The 17464-nt window shown below is 34.1% G+C and overlaps 1 protein-coding gene across 1 annotated transcript in view; it reads right to left on the bottom strand.

Annotated features, from left to right (window-relative positions):
* Positions 1 to 2151: 2151 nt before the first annotated feature.
* LOC123545982 (cilia- and flagella-associated protein 46-like) overlaps positions 2152 to 17464 on the bottom strand; it is a 126804-nt gene continuing 111491 nt past the window's right edge. The window contains exons 50-57 of the mRNA XM_053550424.1: positions 12136 to 12245; positions 10822 to 10882; positions 10346 to 10381; positions 7044 to 7146; positions 6391 to 6503; positions 5894 to 5975; positions 4887 to 5023; positions 2152 to 4435 (exon numbers count right to left, since the gene is read on the bottom strand). Coding sequence (XP_053406399.1) covers positions 4140 to 4435; positions 4887 to 5023; positions 5894 to 5975; positions 6391 to 6503; positions 7044 to 7146; positions 10346 to 10381; positions 10822 to 10882; positions 12136 to 12245 — 938 coding nt within the window. The 3' untranslated portion in view covers positions 2152 to 4139. The remainder of the gene's footprint in view (positions 4436 to 4886; positions 5024 to 5893; positions 5976 to 6390; positions 6504 to 7043; positions 7147 to 10345; positions 10382 to 10821; positions 10883 to 12135; positions 12246 to 17464) is intronic.

Below are 17464 nucleotides of genomic sequence, written 5' to 3' on the forward strand. Positions count from 1 at the left end.
TTTTCTGAAAATAATTCATAAACCTGTCTCTGATCTGATGCTTTATGGTTTAATAATGCAAAAATAATGAATAAATTGCCGCAGAAATGCTTCAAAACAATGTTGCCTTAAAATGACGTCACTGACGTCATGACGTTACGTGTCAGTTACCGCGCAAAATCAATAGCTTTTATTTGGAAAGTTTGTTATTCCGTGCATTTTCTTGATTTGAACTATTTACAAACAGCCATTATTTGCTGAAATATTTTTATGAGTCTTTTGCTCTTGAATTATAATCAATATTTTGCTTCTTTTATGTAGTTATATTGAAATGTTATGCGGAATGTAAGAAAATGGATGATGGTAACCAATGTAATTTGGAATATAGCTGGGTGAAAGGTTACTTGTTACGGCCATTTTCAAATAAAAAACAGTTTGATTTGAAATACCTATTTTTCAGTTTCCTTGATAGTTTGTTACATATATACTAAAACTAAGCTCTAAAACTGTTCAAATTTCAGTAGAAAAGTGTGGTTTCTTGAATTGAATTGATGTTACAATGGAAACGAAGTCCGTGACCTATATATCTAAATGTAAAATTCAAAAGCGTTGACACTTGTCTATTTAAGGAACACAGCTATGGCTTTTTATTTTCATTTCAACAATATCTATGAGAATAATAGCAGCATGCTGAACGATTTTTCCATGACAAATGCCAGACGAAGGGTACTGCTGCAAGTATTTTAAGCTGTGAAATTTGTTTAAGTAAATGCAAATATCACGAAAATATAACTTGCGTTAGAAATAATATGTTTAAGAGCTACATAAACAAGAAGAATAATTTTATTCAAGATTTTTTATAAGAAATTACGACAAAGAGCAAAATATAAGCTATTTTAAATATCTCTGTTGCCATGGTTACTTATTTTAAGAAAAATAGGGTACCATGTAAAGTGCTTGGTATTTTGCTAATAATATTACCCAAATATTCCATGTTGGTCATTAACAGAATTGAACTGAAGCAGTCGAAACCCCCGTTTTTTATACATAGTTGTTTAAAATTAGAGAAAATGCGTTACCATGGAAACACGAGCCCCGCAACATGTAAATTTTAAGCTTATAATAGAAAGCTAACACGCATACAAGTAAAATCATCAATTATGCAGACTTCCACGGATATCAGTGAAACTAAAATACACTGAAAAGTGTTAAATATCCGTATTTTCCTTCTTCTTTCAATATAAAATACCTTTGGAGGGTCATGTTCTTCAAACCTGGATAAAAACTGAACTTGAAAGGACAGAGATAAACTAAACTGAGATTGTAGCAGTAAAAACATCATATTACACGAAATACAAAAATTTGCTGCAGTTCAACTAATCTGAATTTACCCTGGTAACAAGGTAACCTACCTCCTTAAGCACTTGTGTAACATGACAAGAACTACTTGTAGATCTCATTAACCACCAGAGAAACCTGACAAGAACTACTTGTAGATCCTAATTAAGCAGCAGTGGAACCCAACAAGAACTACTTATAGATCTTATTAAACATGTGTGTAACTAGACAAGAACTACTTGTGGATCCTTATTAAGCACCTGTGTAATCTGACAAGAACTACTTGTAGATCCTCATTAAGCACCTGTGTAATCTGACAAGAACTACTTGTAGATCCTCATTAAGCACCTGTGTAATCTAACAAGAACTACTTGTAGATCCTCATTAAGCACCTGTGTAACCCAACAAGAACTACTTGTAGATCCTCATTAAGCACCTGTGTAATCTGACAAGAACTACTTGTAGATCCTCATTGAGCACCTGTGTAGACCAACAAGAACTACTTGTAGATCCTCATTAAGCACCTGTGTAATCTGACAAGAACTACTTGTAGATCCTCATTAAGCACCTGTGTAATCTGACAAAAACTACTTGTAGATCCTCATTAAGCACCTGTGTAATCTGACAAGAACTACTTGTAGAGCCTCATTAAGCACCTGTGTAATCTGACAAGAACTACTTGTAGATCCTCATTAAACACCTGTGTAACCCAACAAGAACTACTTGTAGATCCTCATTACACATCAGTGTAATATAACAGGTACACAGTTATATTTTTCTTTCATAAAACCCATGTCTGGTATATGTGTGATAAAAACACAAATAAACAACATGAACATTTGTTTTTGCTGTTATTTATCTGAAAGTTGTCAAAATGTATAAATTATTTCAATGAATATAAAAACATATCACAGTTGCTTTTAAAATTTCTGGATGGAAATAAACATTTCAGATATAACATTAACATACAGGAGATACTAACAATTTTTTAAACAGATTTTTAACAAATGACTACAGATAACTTTATGTATTTATCTAGACAAATCCAAATGATTACCCCAATAATAGTATCCTCTTAAAAACAAGAGCTGTCGGAGGACAGCAACGCTCGACTATTCAACGGCCTTGTCGATTGAATGAGTACGAAAGTCGAAAAAGGGGCATAATTTAGTAAAAAAGCAAAATAGGGTTATGGAACCTGCATAGTGCTTATCAGTTCATGACAGTGGACAAGTGTGTGATGTTTCAATCCATTCCCATTAGTGGGTACTGAGATACCAGCTTACATATAAGAATTTAACCCAAAACTCCTAAGTTGAAAAAGGGGCATAATTTTGTAAAATGCGAAGTTGAGTTATTGGCCCTTTGCACTGCATGTCATATCATGACAATGAACAAGTGTGTGAAGTTTCAATTCTTTCCCATTAGTGGATACTGAGATACCAGCTTACATACAAAAACTTAACCAAAAATTTCTATGTTGAAAAAGGGGCATAATTTTGTAAAAAAGCAAAATAAAGTTATGGGACCTGCTTTGTGCATGTCAGATCATGACAGTGAACAAGTGTGTGAAGTTTCAATCAATTCCAATTAGTGAGTACTGCGATACCAGCTTACATATAAAACGTTAACCAAAAAATTCTAAGTTGAAAAAGGGGCATAATTTTGTAAAAAAGCAAAATAGAGTTATGGAACCTGTGCAATGTAAGTCAGTTTGTCACAGTAAATAAGTGTGTGAAGTTTCAATCCATTCCCACAAGCGGTTACTGAGATACCAGCTTACATACAAAACCTTAACCAAAAATTTCTAAGTCAAAAAGGGGCATAATTTTGTAAAACAAGCAAAATAGAGTTATGGAACCTGTGCAATGTAAGTCAGTTTATCACAGTGAATAAGTGTGTGAAGTTTCAATCCATTCCCACAAGTGGTTGCTGAGATACCAGCTTACATACAAAAACTTAACCTAATCGGGACGCGGCTGCCGATGCGGACGTGGACGCATGGGCGACTCCAATAGCTCTACTATTCTAGCTCTTGAATAGTTAAGCTAAAAATTTTTAAACAGAAAATTACATGAACATAACTGAACTTTCCTATAATTATTAACTGCCAGTGAGTCTCAAAGCCCCCCCCCCCCATCTGGAAAATGCATAAAACTTTGTATAACATCATTAATGAAGATTTTAGTGGCATCAATTTTATTTCTAATAATGTAGTAAAAACGCACACAGTTTGTGTATAAAACTCATATATCTAAATTGAGATTCACTATTTTATCACTAATTATTTTTCTGTGAGAAAAGTACTTTTAGTATTCTAGAATTTATTTTACTGTTTTAAGAAAAAGAGAACTAAAATAATTCCGAATCTTCAATTCAGCCATTAACAGATATTTATAAGAACATTCATATAAATCTTCTGATTGTTTCAAGAATAAAGAATATTTTTAAAATGTATACCACTGAACATGTTAACAAGACATATGTACACATATAATCATTTCTGAATGCAAGAAATATAAATCTGAATATAATTCAGTCTCATTTAGTTTTTAAAAACTTTTCTTTCTGGAGAATATTTGATTTTTAATATCGGCTTATCTTCACAACACCTCAATGCTGAAAATTTTGAAAATGTGTACCTATTAATAATACAATGGGCTTAACAGTACAGTTGACAAATTTTCTTTAAATTAATTGAAAAAATTTAAAGGTCATTTTCTAAATATAAACATAATAATTGAAAGTAAATCACAGCTGCACCTGGAAGTAAACTTCTATGGCAGTCAATAATTGAATGAAACATAAGTTTGTAGCACTGTCTATAGCTGGGTGACAACAATGTTTGGTAGACCATAACATACAAAATTAAACCACGATCTCTGAATGTCTATATTCTCCTTATACTCTTGAACAGTTGTTGATGTTTTATCGCTAGCCTGAGATCTATCTGTCACTGAACCATCTCCCATACTTTTTGTTTCATCTTCCTTTTTGTCTGATTCTCCTCCAGTATCTTCTTCACCCTCTCCGCTTTCTGTGACCGGTATCTTCCTGCGGTATGGCGTGAACAGCATACGTATTGCCTCCCCGGTAGACATACCTCCTTCCAGCAAATCTGTAATTATTTTTAACTTTATTATTCCTCCCGGAACATAGTAATTTTGTGAGCAGTATGATATTTTTCCCAACTGTGTAAGCATGGATCCATTCCTAGTAAGGGAAAGTCCTGTAATCTACAGTTTCCTCCATATGAAATAAAATTTTCAGTCAACTGGTCAAAAAAGAAATACAAATGTGGTATCTTAAGACACTGTGAATGGACTACCGTTCATATGTATTCTGCACTTAAATAAATATTGCACCTAATTCAGTCTTAACAGTTAACAAATACTTCAACAACCCATCTTGAGTAATAAAACTGACATAGTGCTATAAGTCTTAACATGTGACAGGTTGTTCCTGGGAATATTCTTGAAAACTAACCAATAACAATGATGTATTCTTCAGCTGGTACCTAAACACACATTTTACAACATGCGAGCCTGGTTAATTATATAAAACCTTACCTTTCATGTTAGTGTTGAGTTTTGCAGCATTTTCAGCAAGTGTACAATGCCACTGGTTGCCAAGGATACACTTGATCCCAGTGAGACTTGTCAACATAGCTGTCTCTACAGGCTTCTCCAGTGGCAGGACCTTTGAACTGTGAATAACACAAATATTTCAAAATCATCTCAAAGTATACTGTTTTTAATTCTTAAATTTATATACTGTTTTTCTCATTATAATTCACTTAAATTTTCACTGTTGTTGTCTTGGTCAAAATATATTCAAAGCAAATAATTTGTGTTAAAATGAGTTTTTTCTTTAGGTTTACAATATCTTATGAAAATAAAAGATATAGAATATAAAACTTTTCTTCAAATTGCTTTATCTTTTCTACCATCAAAACCATTAAAAATAACATTCAATATAATGTATCTTCTATGATGTATCATCTTAACTATGGGTTGTATTTTAATATTAAAAACAAGAGCTGTCACTAATGGTGACAAATGCCCCCACAGCACCTTGACCTTTGACCTGGTGACCTTGACCCCAAAGTCAGTAGGGGTCGTGTAGTCAATAAGTACTATCAGCATTGTGAAGTTTGAAGGTCCTGGGTGCAGTGGTTCGCGAGTAAAGTGCCTTCATGCAAAAAGTTAATGTTGTGACGAACAGACGGACAGTTGAAAACTAATATGCCTCCCTTCGGGGGCATAAAAATAAATAAATAAGATCTGAAAAGTAGATCTCTTGGAACCACCGAGAACAAGGCAAACAGTGAAAATTGCAGACTTGGTTTGATTCTGTTCATGAGCAATAATGGAAAATGCAACACTGCCCATGCCCCCTAGCACCGGCATAAGCAGTATTCAATCCTCAAATCTAAATGAGTTGAAATCAATGAACCCGCAGGACCAGAAAATACAACAACACTAAGATGAAGTCGGGGTGACTTTTTACAGGTATTTCTTAAAATTACCAGGTATTTGAAATGAGCCATTCATTTTGATTTAAAGTGCTCACTAACCTTTTGAGGACATCTATTTTAGACTGCCGTGTGAAACTTTTAGTGGTCTGTGCCATATCCAGAGAGTAAACAATCATACATTCTGTAAGGTAGATATAACAACAGCATGTAAGTATAGATAATCAGTGTAAGGAAAATATATGTCTGGTAATCCGTGTAAGGTAAATTTAAAACTGGTAAACAGTGCAAGGTAAATTAAATACTGATATTCAGTATAAGGTAAATTTTGTACTGTTAATCAGTGTCAGGTAAATATAGTACTGATAATCATTGTTAAGTAAATATAGTACTGATAATCAATGTAAGGTAAATTTAGTGCTGGTAATCAGTGTAAGGTAAGTTATAGCTGGTAATCAATGTAAGGTAAATTTAAAACTGGTAATCAGTGCATGGTTAATTTATAGCTGGTCATCTGTGTAAGGTAAATTTAGTGCTGGTAATCAGTGTTTGGTAAATCTACAACTGGTATGTGTAAGATAAGAAAATCAATGTTTTACCAGGTATATTTAGCGCCGAAAGTTTTGCTGGTGGAATATATGAAAGCAATCTCTCCATACCATAGAAGACAAAAGCGCTATTCTCTAACAGGTAGACCTCCCATTCACCAACACTGAAATAAAGTTATCATATATACATATGTCACTTAAGTAAAGATTATTAAAATTCTGGGTTTGTACTATTTCTGTTTCCAATGCCTTTCTAAAATGTAAATCTGAATATCTGATGTGTGGTCTCCCTTTATAAGGTGTAAGTTCACTTACAATAAGGGTCAATAAAATGGCTCTGTTTTATTCAAATTCCCTGAAGTTGTCTATCTGTATTAAATTGTACATGGTCTTAATGAGGTGAACATCCTGAAAACCTTCCAAGAAGTACATAACCTTCAAGTGTGACCTTGAAAATGGATCTAGAATGTTTGGAACATTCAATAAGAGTATAATACGACATCCGGTATCTTATTCAGATTCTAACTAAATTTCATTCAGATTGTGCCAAAATTATGGCCTTTGGAGTGTTTACGTTAAAATCATTAATGCCTCACAGAATTTAACAGATGCAAAGGTATCAATTATTTATTCACAGAACAGTATCAATGACTATACAGCAACAATATTTGGTAACTTCTCCACCTAACAGGCAAAAACATTACCTTGGTGTATGTTCATTTCCCATAACTCCTAGCCAGCGTGGTGTAAACTGTTGTTCATAATCTTCTAACACTTTGTTAAACACATCTATTGGTTTGTTCTCCTCTGAAAAATATCAACAAATAAAATGTCAGAAAAAAGGTATATTAGCACATGGATCTGTACAAAGATGTTCTAAGATGCAAAATTTTCTTTTTATTCTGGTCTTTGCTTAGTTGAGTGCACATTTCTTACACATTATCACCTAATTTTGTTAAGGCCAGAGTTTTTTGATTTGTCGTTTTACTGGAGCGCCAGTCCTAATTTCCAAGAAATTGAAATAAAAATAAAAGTGAAATTCCTGAATATTATTTTATTTTTCCGCCAATTCATCCGGCTCTGGCCAAAACAAAATAAATTAGGCCACAAATATAACTTTAAAATTGATGAAAAGGATTATGAAAATTGAAATGTAAACAAAAAGATACAGCAATTAGAGTAATACCCCTGTAATTAAACAATACTAGTTGTTATGGTAATAGGAGAGATCGCCGTGACGTCACGCGTTAACATCTGTTTATCTGGTGGTTGGCAAAACAAATGATTTTAACACCGTTTGCGTATTGAATCAGAATTTTTAATTTTTAATAACTTTTTTGCTCATTTATGGATTTTCAAAATTTAAAAAGATTTGAAATACTAACTATCTTCATATTTTTGTATCCAAATATCTTTTTTCAATGAATAACCGTTTTAAATGACATATAATTTTAAAAGCGGCGTAGTGATTTTCACAACCTTTAGAAAAACAGAATAAGTTAAGCGTTCATAATTAATCCATTTTATTTAGAAATAACAATTAAAAGTAATCAATAAATTGCTTGTTTTATAACCTTTCCATTGATCAAAAACTATTTATGTAATTTGTGTTTTAAGAAAGTTTAGACCGTTAGAAAAACATCACTGTTTACAAACAAGAGGACCATGATGGTCCTGAATCGCTCACCTGCCCCCACATGAACTGAGTATGACGTCGTTTTTTCTATTATTTGACACAGTGACCTAGTTTTTGAGCTCATGTGACCTACTTCTGAACTTGACCTAGATATCATCAAGATAAAAATTCTGACCAATTTTCATGAAGATCCATTGAAAAATATGGCCTCTAGAGAGGTCACAAGGTTTTTTTATTATTTGACATAATAACCTAGTTTTTGAAGGCATGTGACCCAGTTTTGTACTTGACCTAGATATCAAGGTGAACATTCTCACCAATTTTCATATAGACCTCATGAAAAATATGGCCTCCAGAGAGGTCACAAGGTTTTTCTATTTTTAGACGTACTGACCTAGTTTTGACCGCATGTAACCCAGTTTCAAACTTGACCTAGACATCATCAAGATGAACATTCAGACCAACTTTCATACAGATCCCATGAAAACTATGGCCTCTAGAGTGGTCACAAGGTTTTTTCTATTATTTGACCTACTGACCTAATTTTTGTCCGCATGTGACCAAGTTTCAACCCTGACCTAGATATCATCAAGATGAACATTCTGACCAATTTTCATGCAGATCCCATGAAAAATATGGCCTCTACAGAGGTCACAGGGTTTTTCTATTATTTGACTTACTGACATAGTTTTTGACTGCACGTGACCCAGTTTCAAACCTGACCTACATATCATGAAGATGAACATTCTGATCAATTTTCATGCAGATCCAATGAAAAATACGGCCTCTACAGAGGTCACAAGGTTTTTCTATTATTTGACCTACTGACCTAGTTTTGGACCGGACGTGACCCAGTTTCGAACTTGACATAGATATATTCAAGATGAACATTCTGACCAACTTTCATGCAGATCCCATGAAAAATATGACCTCCAGAGAGGTCACAAGGATTTTCTATTATTTGACCTACTGACCTAGTTTTTGACGGCACGTGACCCAGTTTCGAACTTGACCTAGATATCATCAAGATGAACATTCTGACCAATTTTTATGAAGATCCCATGAAAAATATGGCCTCTAGGGAGGTCACAAGAATTTTCTATTTTTAGACGTACTGACCTAGTTTTGGACCGCAGTTGACTCAATTCGAACTTGAGCTAGAAATCATCAAGATGAACATTCTGACCAATTTTCATGCAGATCCCATGAAAAATATGACCTCTACAGAGGTCACAAGGTTTTTCTATTATTTGACCTACTGACCTAGTTTTGGATCGGACGTGACCCAGTTTCAAACCTGACCTAAATATCATCAAGATGAACATTCTGACCAATTTTCATGCAGATCCCATGAAAAATATGACCTCTAGAGAGGTCACAAGGATTTTCTATTATTTGACCCACTGACCTAGTTTTTGACCGCAGTTGACCCTGTTTCTAACTTGACCTAGATATCATCAAGATGAGCATTCTGATCAATTTTCATACAGATCCAATGAAAAATACGGCCTCTACAGAGGTCACAAGGTTTTTCTATTATTTGACCTACTGACCTAGTTTTGGACCGGATGTGACCCAGTTTCGAACTTGACCTAGATTTCATCAAGATGAACATTCTGACCAATTTTCATGCAGATCCCATGAAAAATATGACCACCAGAGAGGTCACAAGGATTTTCTATTATTTGACCTACTGACCTAGTTTTTGACGGTACGTAACCCAGTTTCGAACTTGACCCAGATATCATTAAGATGAACATTCTCACCAATTTTTATGAAGATCCATTGAAAAGTATGGCCTCTAGGGAGGTCACAAGGATTTTCTATTTTTAGACCTACTGACCTAGTTTTGGACTGCACATGACCCAGTTTCGAACTTGACCTAGATATCATCAAGATGAACATTCTGACCAATATTCATAAAGATCCCATGAAAAATGTGACCTCTAGAGTGGTCACAAGCAAAAGTTTACGCACGCACGCACGGACTGACGGACGGACGACGGACGCTGGGTGATCACAAAAGCTCACCTGGTCACTTTGTGACAGGTGAGCTAAAAACATGGACGGTCGGCTTCTGCCCACCCGATCACTGTCTTATCAGTTCTAAAAATAGAATTTGTATACAAACACGATCTCTCCTATACCCCAGTTATTAAATGGTACTAGCCTTTAGTGTAATACCACCCTTACAAAATGGTGCCAGTCATTTGACCAATATAATAAGATGGTACAAGCTGTAAGAGTAATGCCACTGTGGTAGATAAAACTTTTTCCAAACATAACACATATTTTATTTCATTTATGACATTATACTTTTTACTGAGACAGTTTTTCTATAAAAAGAACGAGACATAAGTGAGCACTTACCAGTTTCAGCACAGTCTAGATGAGGATCAACAATAACTAACATCTAGTTAAGGAAACTGAAACTACACCATTGCTTTAACTGTTCTCTGAAAACTCCCAATCCAGCCATTTTAAAGACCTTTTTTTATTTGCAAAAGCCAGTTTTTCAAGGAAATACTTTTTTTTTGGAGATAACAAAGAATTCCTTTTAATATGTGAAAATAGCATGATCTGTTTGAAACATTAAATGATTTAGAAAAGCATTTCATAGATGACAATTAATCTCAAATAAGATTTTTAGACAGTTTTGTGTCTACATATTAAATTTAATCTTGAAATTACCAAATTCTATGCCCTATTTTTTACTATATGTCTTTTTTTACTACAAAGACTAACTATATATTAGCACTATATGGAACAAGGCCTTGATTGTGTTTAAGTATTTCTCTTTCCATATCATTTCACATGAACCATCATTCATTAACAGAGAAGGATACATCTGAAATTCATGGTATCTACTGGAACATTCCATGGGTTAAGTGGTCTGTTCAGTGGAATCTGAAATTAGAAATTGTAAGAAAGTCAAAACATGTTTCCTATTAAAGCTTTTATTTTACTTTGTGTTGCAAACACTTTTTTATGAGACATAAAAGAAGTGAAGCATCTCCCTGCTTTAAATGCAGTCACAGGTTCAAATTTTGGTTTCACTGTTTGATTGATCCTTTCTTATTCTTTTAATAACAAGGTTTTTCATTTATATCCCATTGTTATAAAACAATACCTTTTATTTTATACATCATTCTAAAGAACCCAAGCTTGGTAATAGGAACATTTTTAGATTCTAAAATACCTTGATTAGTTTTGAATTTATCCTTATAAATTTTGATGTGGTATTTTCAATTGTAAATTTCAGTTATCCTGGACATCAAGAAGTTTGAAAAACCCATTCTGACTTTATTTGTTCATCTATTGTTACAAAACATTCAGGATATCTTAATTTCCAAAAAAAAACAAAATTTAAAATGACATAACATATATGAATGTTGTATGCTAAAGGTAAATACACAAAAAAACTCCTGTAACTGATTTGACAAGTCAAATAGAACTGCATGAAATTACACTTATTTATAGTCACAGCAGGTAACCAATATGTGCGACTCTTCCAGAAGTCTATTAGTAATATTTATTTTAATTATATACCTATATAAATTCTGTCAAAACTAGAGCTATCACTAAAGGTGATTAAACCTTCCGTATTGTATGTTGCCAGACTACTTTCATTAATATGCATGAGCTGACAGTTATATAATTAGTGCACACAAAAACATCACTCATTTCATTTTAACATCAACAGACATATAAGATTTTGTTCCATTACAAATGAACAAACAAAAAGGAGGAGGTATATAATAAAAGGGTCATTACAACATTAGCCAGAACTGAGATTGTGTATTCGTCTCTCGTGGATTTTGCAAGGACTGATCACACTCAGTGCATGCGCGCCTCGTGATATCCGATCTGGAAAAGTCCACTTGAGCTGATTACAGCATCCCAGATCGAGCTACTGTTACATATTATAATAACCCTATGGTAATAAACTGAAGCATTTTCTTATTCTTACTAGTATCCTTTGAAAGGAAGAACTGTTTTGGTCCTTCAATTAAAACTGTCTCTGACAAAATCCTATTATCTTATATCTGCAAGAAACTGATCTCCTGAACCCTATTGTCTCGACACATACTGTCTATAAAAGCTTGTCCAGTATAAAGAAGTTAAATAATATAGAAGTTAAATAATAGGAATTGACTTACAATTTTCGCCATTTTCTTGCTTGCATCTCTAAGCCCAGGTATTCTAGAGAATGGTTGGTCCCCACCCTTAGACTTGGCCTTCTTGGCAGCAGCCGCTGCAGTATCTTCACCTACAACAATAACAGGTAAACATAGCAAAACTACAGTCAGGTTTGTTTCTTTACCACCTAAGGTTTCTTTCGATATCTATTTTATTTTTCCCTATTTTTGCTATATGTATACTGCTCTTTTCTGTACTGAGAACAAAATGGATTTCAAATAATTTTCAGCAAACATTAAATATCTGAAAAGGCAAAACTATGTGGTTTTCTCAAAGTTCAGTAGACCAATATTGAGCATTTAATGTATTGTGAAATACTCTTACCAATTTTGAGAAAAAAGAACACTACAACTAAACAAACGCATGCATGAACAAACATTTTATTGCAAAATAGTAGATCGACACTAAGTCTTTTCCCGTGTTTAAGCAAACAACATAATACAAAAGAACAAGAGCTGTCACTATTGGTGACAAATGCCCCCGAAGTGTGCCCAAGAATGTTACAGTTGTCTGCAAAAAAAAAACCAAAAAAAAAATCACACATTGTTTCATGACCTTGACCTTGACCTGAGAAACCCAGGTCATAAGCATGACACATTTTCTCAATATGGTTAACATTTGTGTCAAATTATTTTCAAATCCCTTGATATATGGCAGAGTTATGGACCAGACAAGAAAAACCTTTGACTTCTAAGTGTGACCTTGACCTTGGAGCTAAGGGGTCTGGGTCTTGCGCATGACACATCACCTCAATATAGGGAACATTTATGCCAAGTAATTTTAAAATCCCTTCATTAATGGCAGAGTTATGGACCGGACACGAAACAGACCCTGTTAACCTTTGACTTCTAAGTGTGACCTTGACCTTGGAGCTATGGGTCTGGGTCTTGTGCATGAAAGTTGTCTCATTATGGTAAACATTTACGCATAATTATTTCAAAATCCCTTCATGGACAGCAGAGTTATGGACTGGACACGAAACAGACCATGTTAAACCTTTGACCTCTAAATGTGACCTTGATCTTGGTGCTAGGGGTCTGGGTCTTGTGCATGACACGTTGTCTCAATATGGTGAACATTTACATCAAGTTATTTCAAAATCCCTTAATGGATGGCAGAGTTACAGCTCGGACAAGAATTTACACACAGGCACGTGCACACAGACAGTGTGATTTTAATATGCCCACCTTCGGGGGCATAAAAAACAGTCTTTACCTTTAATTTTACGGTCTGAAACAGTAAATCATGGTTTATCTATAACTTTGATATAAAGTATCTGTCTATAGTCTAAAAAAAAGGGTGCATAATCTACTTAGCTACAGTCTGTGCTTTAAGTCTTGTTGGGTTTTATGTCACACCAACAAAATTTAGATCATACAGAGACTATTTACCTTTGATGCAAGGAGAAATAACCTGTATGAAGTTCCAAACAATATTTTACATAGAGAGATCTACATACTATCTGCAAGCCAGCCAAACACATTTCTCACAAAAACAATGCCACAAAATAAATGGGATCTCACACAAACGGATGTTTATGATGCCTAGGGTTTTAACAAGAGGGCCATAGTAGCCATAAGTTGCTCACCTGAACTTGACTGTTTGAACTTGAATTAACTTGAACTCTACGACACACTGTATCATGAATGGTGACAACTGTGTTTAGTATAAACTAGTGTCCCCTAAAAGGGGCAAAATACACACATATTAAACAAATTTGAGTGAGGAATTTACAAATGCTACAGACCAAGACTAATGGAAGATCCATCAAGCAGGTCATGAAGAAGTCCTTTAGAGGTATTTCTATTTTCAGCTATAGTGCCCCTATCTCAACAAAATTGGGAGAGAACCTTATAATGATTCTACGGACGAAGTTTGATGAAGATATGTCAAATGGTTCATGTAAAGAAGTCATTTAAAGGCATTCCTATTTTTCAGATCTAGTGCTCCCTAAAAAGGGCCAAGCATCCTCATTTGTAAAGTTAGAAGAGTACCTAAAATGATGTTACAGATCAAATTTGATTAAGATCCATTCAGCAGTTCGTAGGAAGAAGCCCAATAAATATGTTTCTATTTTTAGCTCTAGCAGCCCCTAAAGGGGACTTAGTGCCCCCATTTGAACAAAACTGGGAGAAAACCTTATAAGAAAGCTACAGACAAAGTTTGAGTCTGGACCATCCACCTAAACTTAGTACAGGTAAGCTTAAATTCAAAATGAGATAAATATCACTGGATATCATTCTTTTACTATTTGCAAAACAGATAAAAGAAATTACTGTCATCTCAAAAACTGAAATTTAATATTCCTTACACTTTTCCCCTTACTTGATTATTTTTAGTTACACTTTATTTTTGTAATTTCTGTTCCAAGCAAGAATGACCCATCTCTTGCTTCAGGTTAAAACTCTTCTTTCAAATGTACTCAGAACTATATACAACTACTAAAACTGACAAATAAAACTTGAAATTTTGCTGCAAGTAAATGGGGCAGAAATAATCAAAACCAAGAAAATTTATTAGTATACCTAAAAATTATAAAACAAACTTTCCTATCTTTTAAAAATAAAAATAATTCCCTAAAATCTCCTACATTCACCAGGCATTTCTTTAAGAAGCATTTTAACAGAAAATTCAAATATCTCAATCATAAACTACTCATACAACTGAATGATAGATGGATCTGAAAGGTTTATTTATTTATCAAAATCAAATGGAAACTCTATTTTGTTCTACATGTGGTGTTTGATGATATACCCATGTCTATGTCCTCACCAACAAGCACTGAAACATAGACAAATTTAGTACATCTCAACTTCTGAAGTTTGTTACATTTCTAAAAATAATATAATTAAAATGTTCAACTTAACTTCAAGAATGCACGATTAATATCTGCAGTAAAAATACTAAAATCTCTATCCAAGTTATAGCAAACAGTTTCTATTCTCCCTCTTTGCCCTGTTTATAGTTAACTCTTTCTATGGCCTGTTTGCAGTCAAAATTCTAACTAAATATACAGTAAACTCTTTCTCTGACTTGTTTACAGTCAAAATTTTATCTCTGTTACAGTCAGCACTTTCTCTGCCCTGTTTACAGTTCAAATTCTATCTTTACTAAAATCAACTCTTTCTCTATACTGTTTATAGTCGACTCTTTCTCTGTCCTGTTTACAGTCAAAATTCTATCTTTACTACAGTCAACTCTTTCTCTTGCCTTGTTTATAATAAAATTTATATCTCTCCTACATTCAACTCTTTCTCTGCCCTGTTTACAGTTCAAATTCTATCTTTACTACAGTCAACACTTTCTCTGTCCTGTTTATAATAACATTTATATCTCTCCTACATTCAACTCTTTCTCTGCCCTGTTTACAGTTCAAATTCTATCTTTACTACAGTCAACACTTCCTCTGTCCTGTTTATAATAACATTTATATCTCTTCTACATTCAACTCTTTCTCTGCCCTGTTTACAGTTCAAATTCTATCTTTACTACAGTCAACACTTTCTCTGCCCATTTCACAGTAAAAATTCTATCGCTACTACTGTAACAGTCAGTTATATCTCTGCCTTATTTACAGTCAAAATTCTATCTCACTACAGGCAGCTCTTTCCATGCACTGTTTACAATCACAATTCTATCTCTACTACAGGCAGCTCTTTCCATGCCCTGTTTACAGTCACAATTCTATATTTACTACAGTCAGCTCTTTCTCTGCCTTGTTACAGTCAAAATTCTATCTTTAGTACAGTCAGCTCTTTCTCTGCCTTGTTACAGTCAAAATTCTATCTTTACTAAAGTCAGTTCTATCTCTGCCTTATTTACAGTCAAAATTCTATCTTTACTACAGTCAGCTCTTTCTCTGCCTTGTTACAGTCAAAAATCTATCTTAACTAAAGTCAGTTCTATCTCTGCCTTATTTACAGTCAAAATTCTATCTTTAGTACAGTCAGCTCTTTCTCTGCCTTGTTACAGTCAAAATTCTATCTTTACTAAAGTCAGTTCTATCTCTGCCTTATTTACAGTCATAATTCTATCTTTACTACAGTCAGCTCTTTCTCTGTCTTGTTACGGTCAAAATTCTATCTTTACTAAAGTCAGTTCTATCTCTGCCTTATTTACAGTCAAAATTCTATCTCACTACAGGCAGCTCTTTCCATGCACTGTTTACAATCACAATTCTATCTCTACTACAGGCAGCTCTTTCCATGCCCTGTTTACAGTCATAATTCTATCTTTACTACAGTCAGCTCTTTCTCTGCCTTGTTACGGTCAAAATTCTATCTTTACTAAAGTCAGTTCTATCTCTGCCTTATTTACAGTCAAAATTCTATCTTTACTACAGTCAGCTCTTTCTCTGTCTTGTTACGGTCAAAATTCTATCTTTACTAAAGTCAGTTCTATCTCTGCCTTATTTACAGTCAAAATTCTATCTCAGCTACAGGCAGCTCTTTCCATGCCCTGTTTACAGTTAAAAATATATCTTTACTACAGTCAGCTCTTTCTCTGTCTTGTTACGGTCAAAATTCTATCTTTACTAAAGTCAGTTCTATCTCTGCCTTATTTACAGTCAAAATTCTATCTCACTACAGGCAGCTCTTTCCATGCACTGTTTACAATCACAATTCTATCTCTACTACAGGCAGCTCTTTCCATGCCCTGTTTACAGTCATAATTCTATCTTTACTACAGTCAGCTCTTTCTCTGCCTTGTTACGGTCAAAATTCTATCTTTACTAAAGTCAGTTCTATCTCTGCCTTATTTACAGTCAAAATTCTATCTTTACTACAGTCAGCTCTTTCTCTGTCTTGTTACGGTCAAAATTCTATCTTTACTAAAGTCAGTTCTATCTCTGCCTTATTTACAGTCAAAATTCTATCTCAGCTACAGGCAGCTCTTTCCATGCCCTGTTTACAGTTAAAAATATATCTTTACTACAGTCAGCTCTTTCTCTGCCTTGTTACGGTCAAAATTCTATCTTTACTACAGTCAGCTCTTTCTCTGTCCTGTTTACAGTAAAAGATATATCTTTACTACAGTCAGCTCTTTCTCTGCCTTGTCACAGTCAAAATTCTATCTTTACTACAGTCAGTTCTTTCTCTGTCTTATTTACAGTCAAAATTCAATCTCAGCTACAGGCAGCTCTTTCCATGTCCTGTTTACAGTCACAATTCTATCTCTACTACAGTCAGCTCTTTCTCTGCCCTGTCACAGTCAAAGTTCTATCTTTACTACAGTCAACTCTTTCTCTGCCCAGTTCACAGTCAAAATTCTATCTTTACTACAGTCAAC

This window comes from Mercenaria mercenaria, chromosome 9, assembly GCF_021730395.1.
Source record: "Mercenaria mercenaria strain notata chromosome 9, MADL_Memer_1, whole genome shotgun sequence".
Lineage (NCBI taxonomy): Eukaryota > Metazoa > Mollusca > Bivalvia > Venerida > Veneridae > Mercenaria > Mercenaria mercenaria.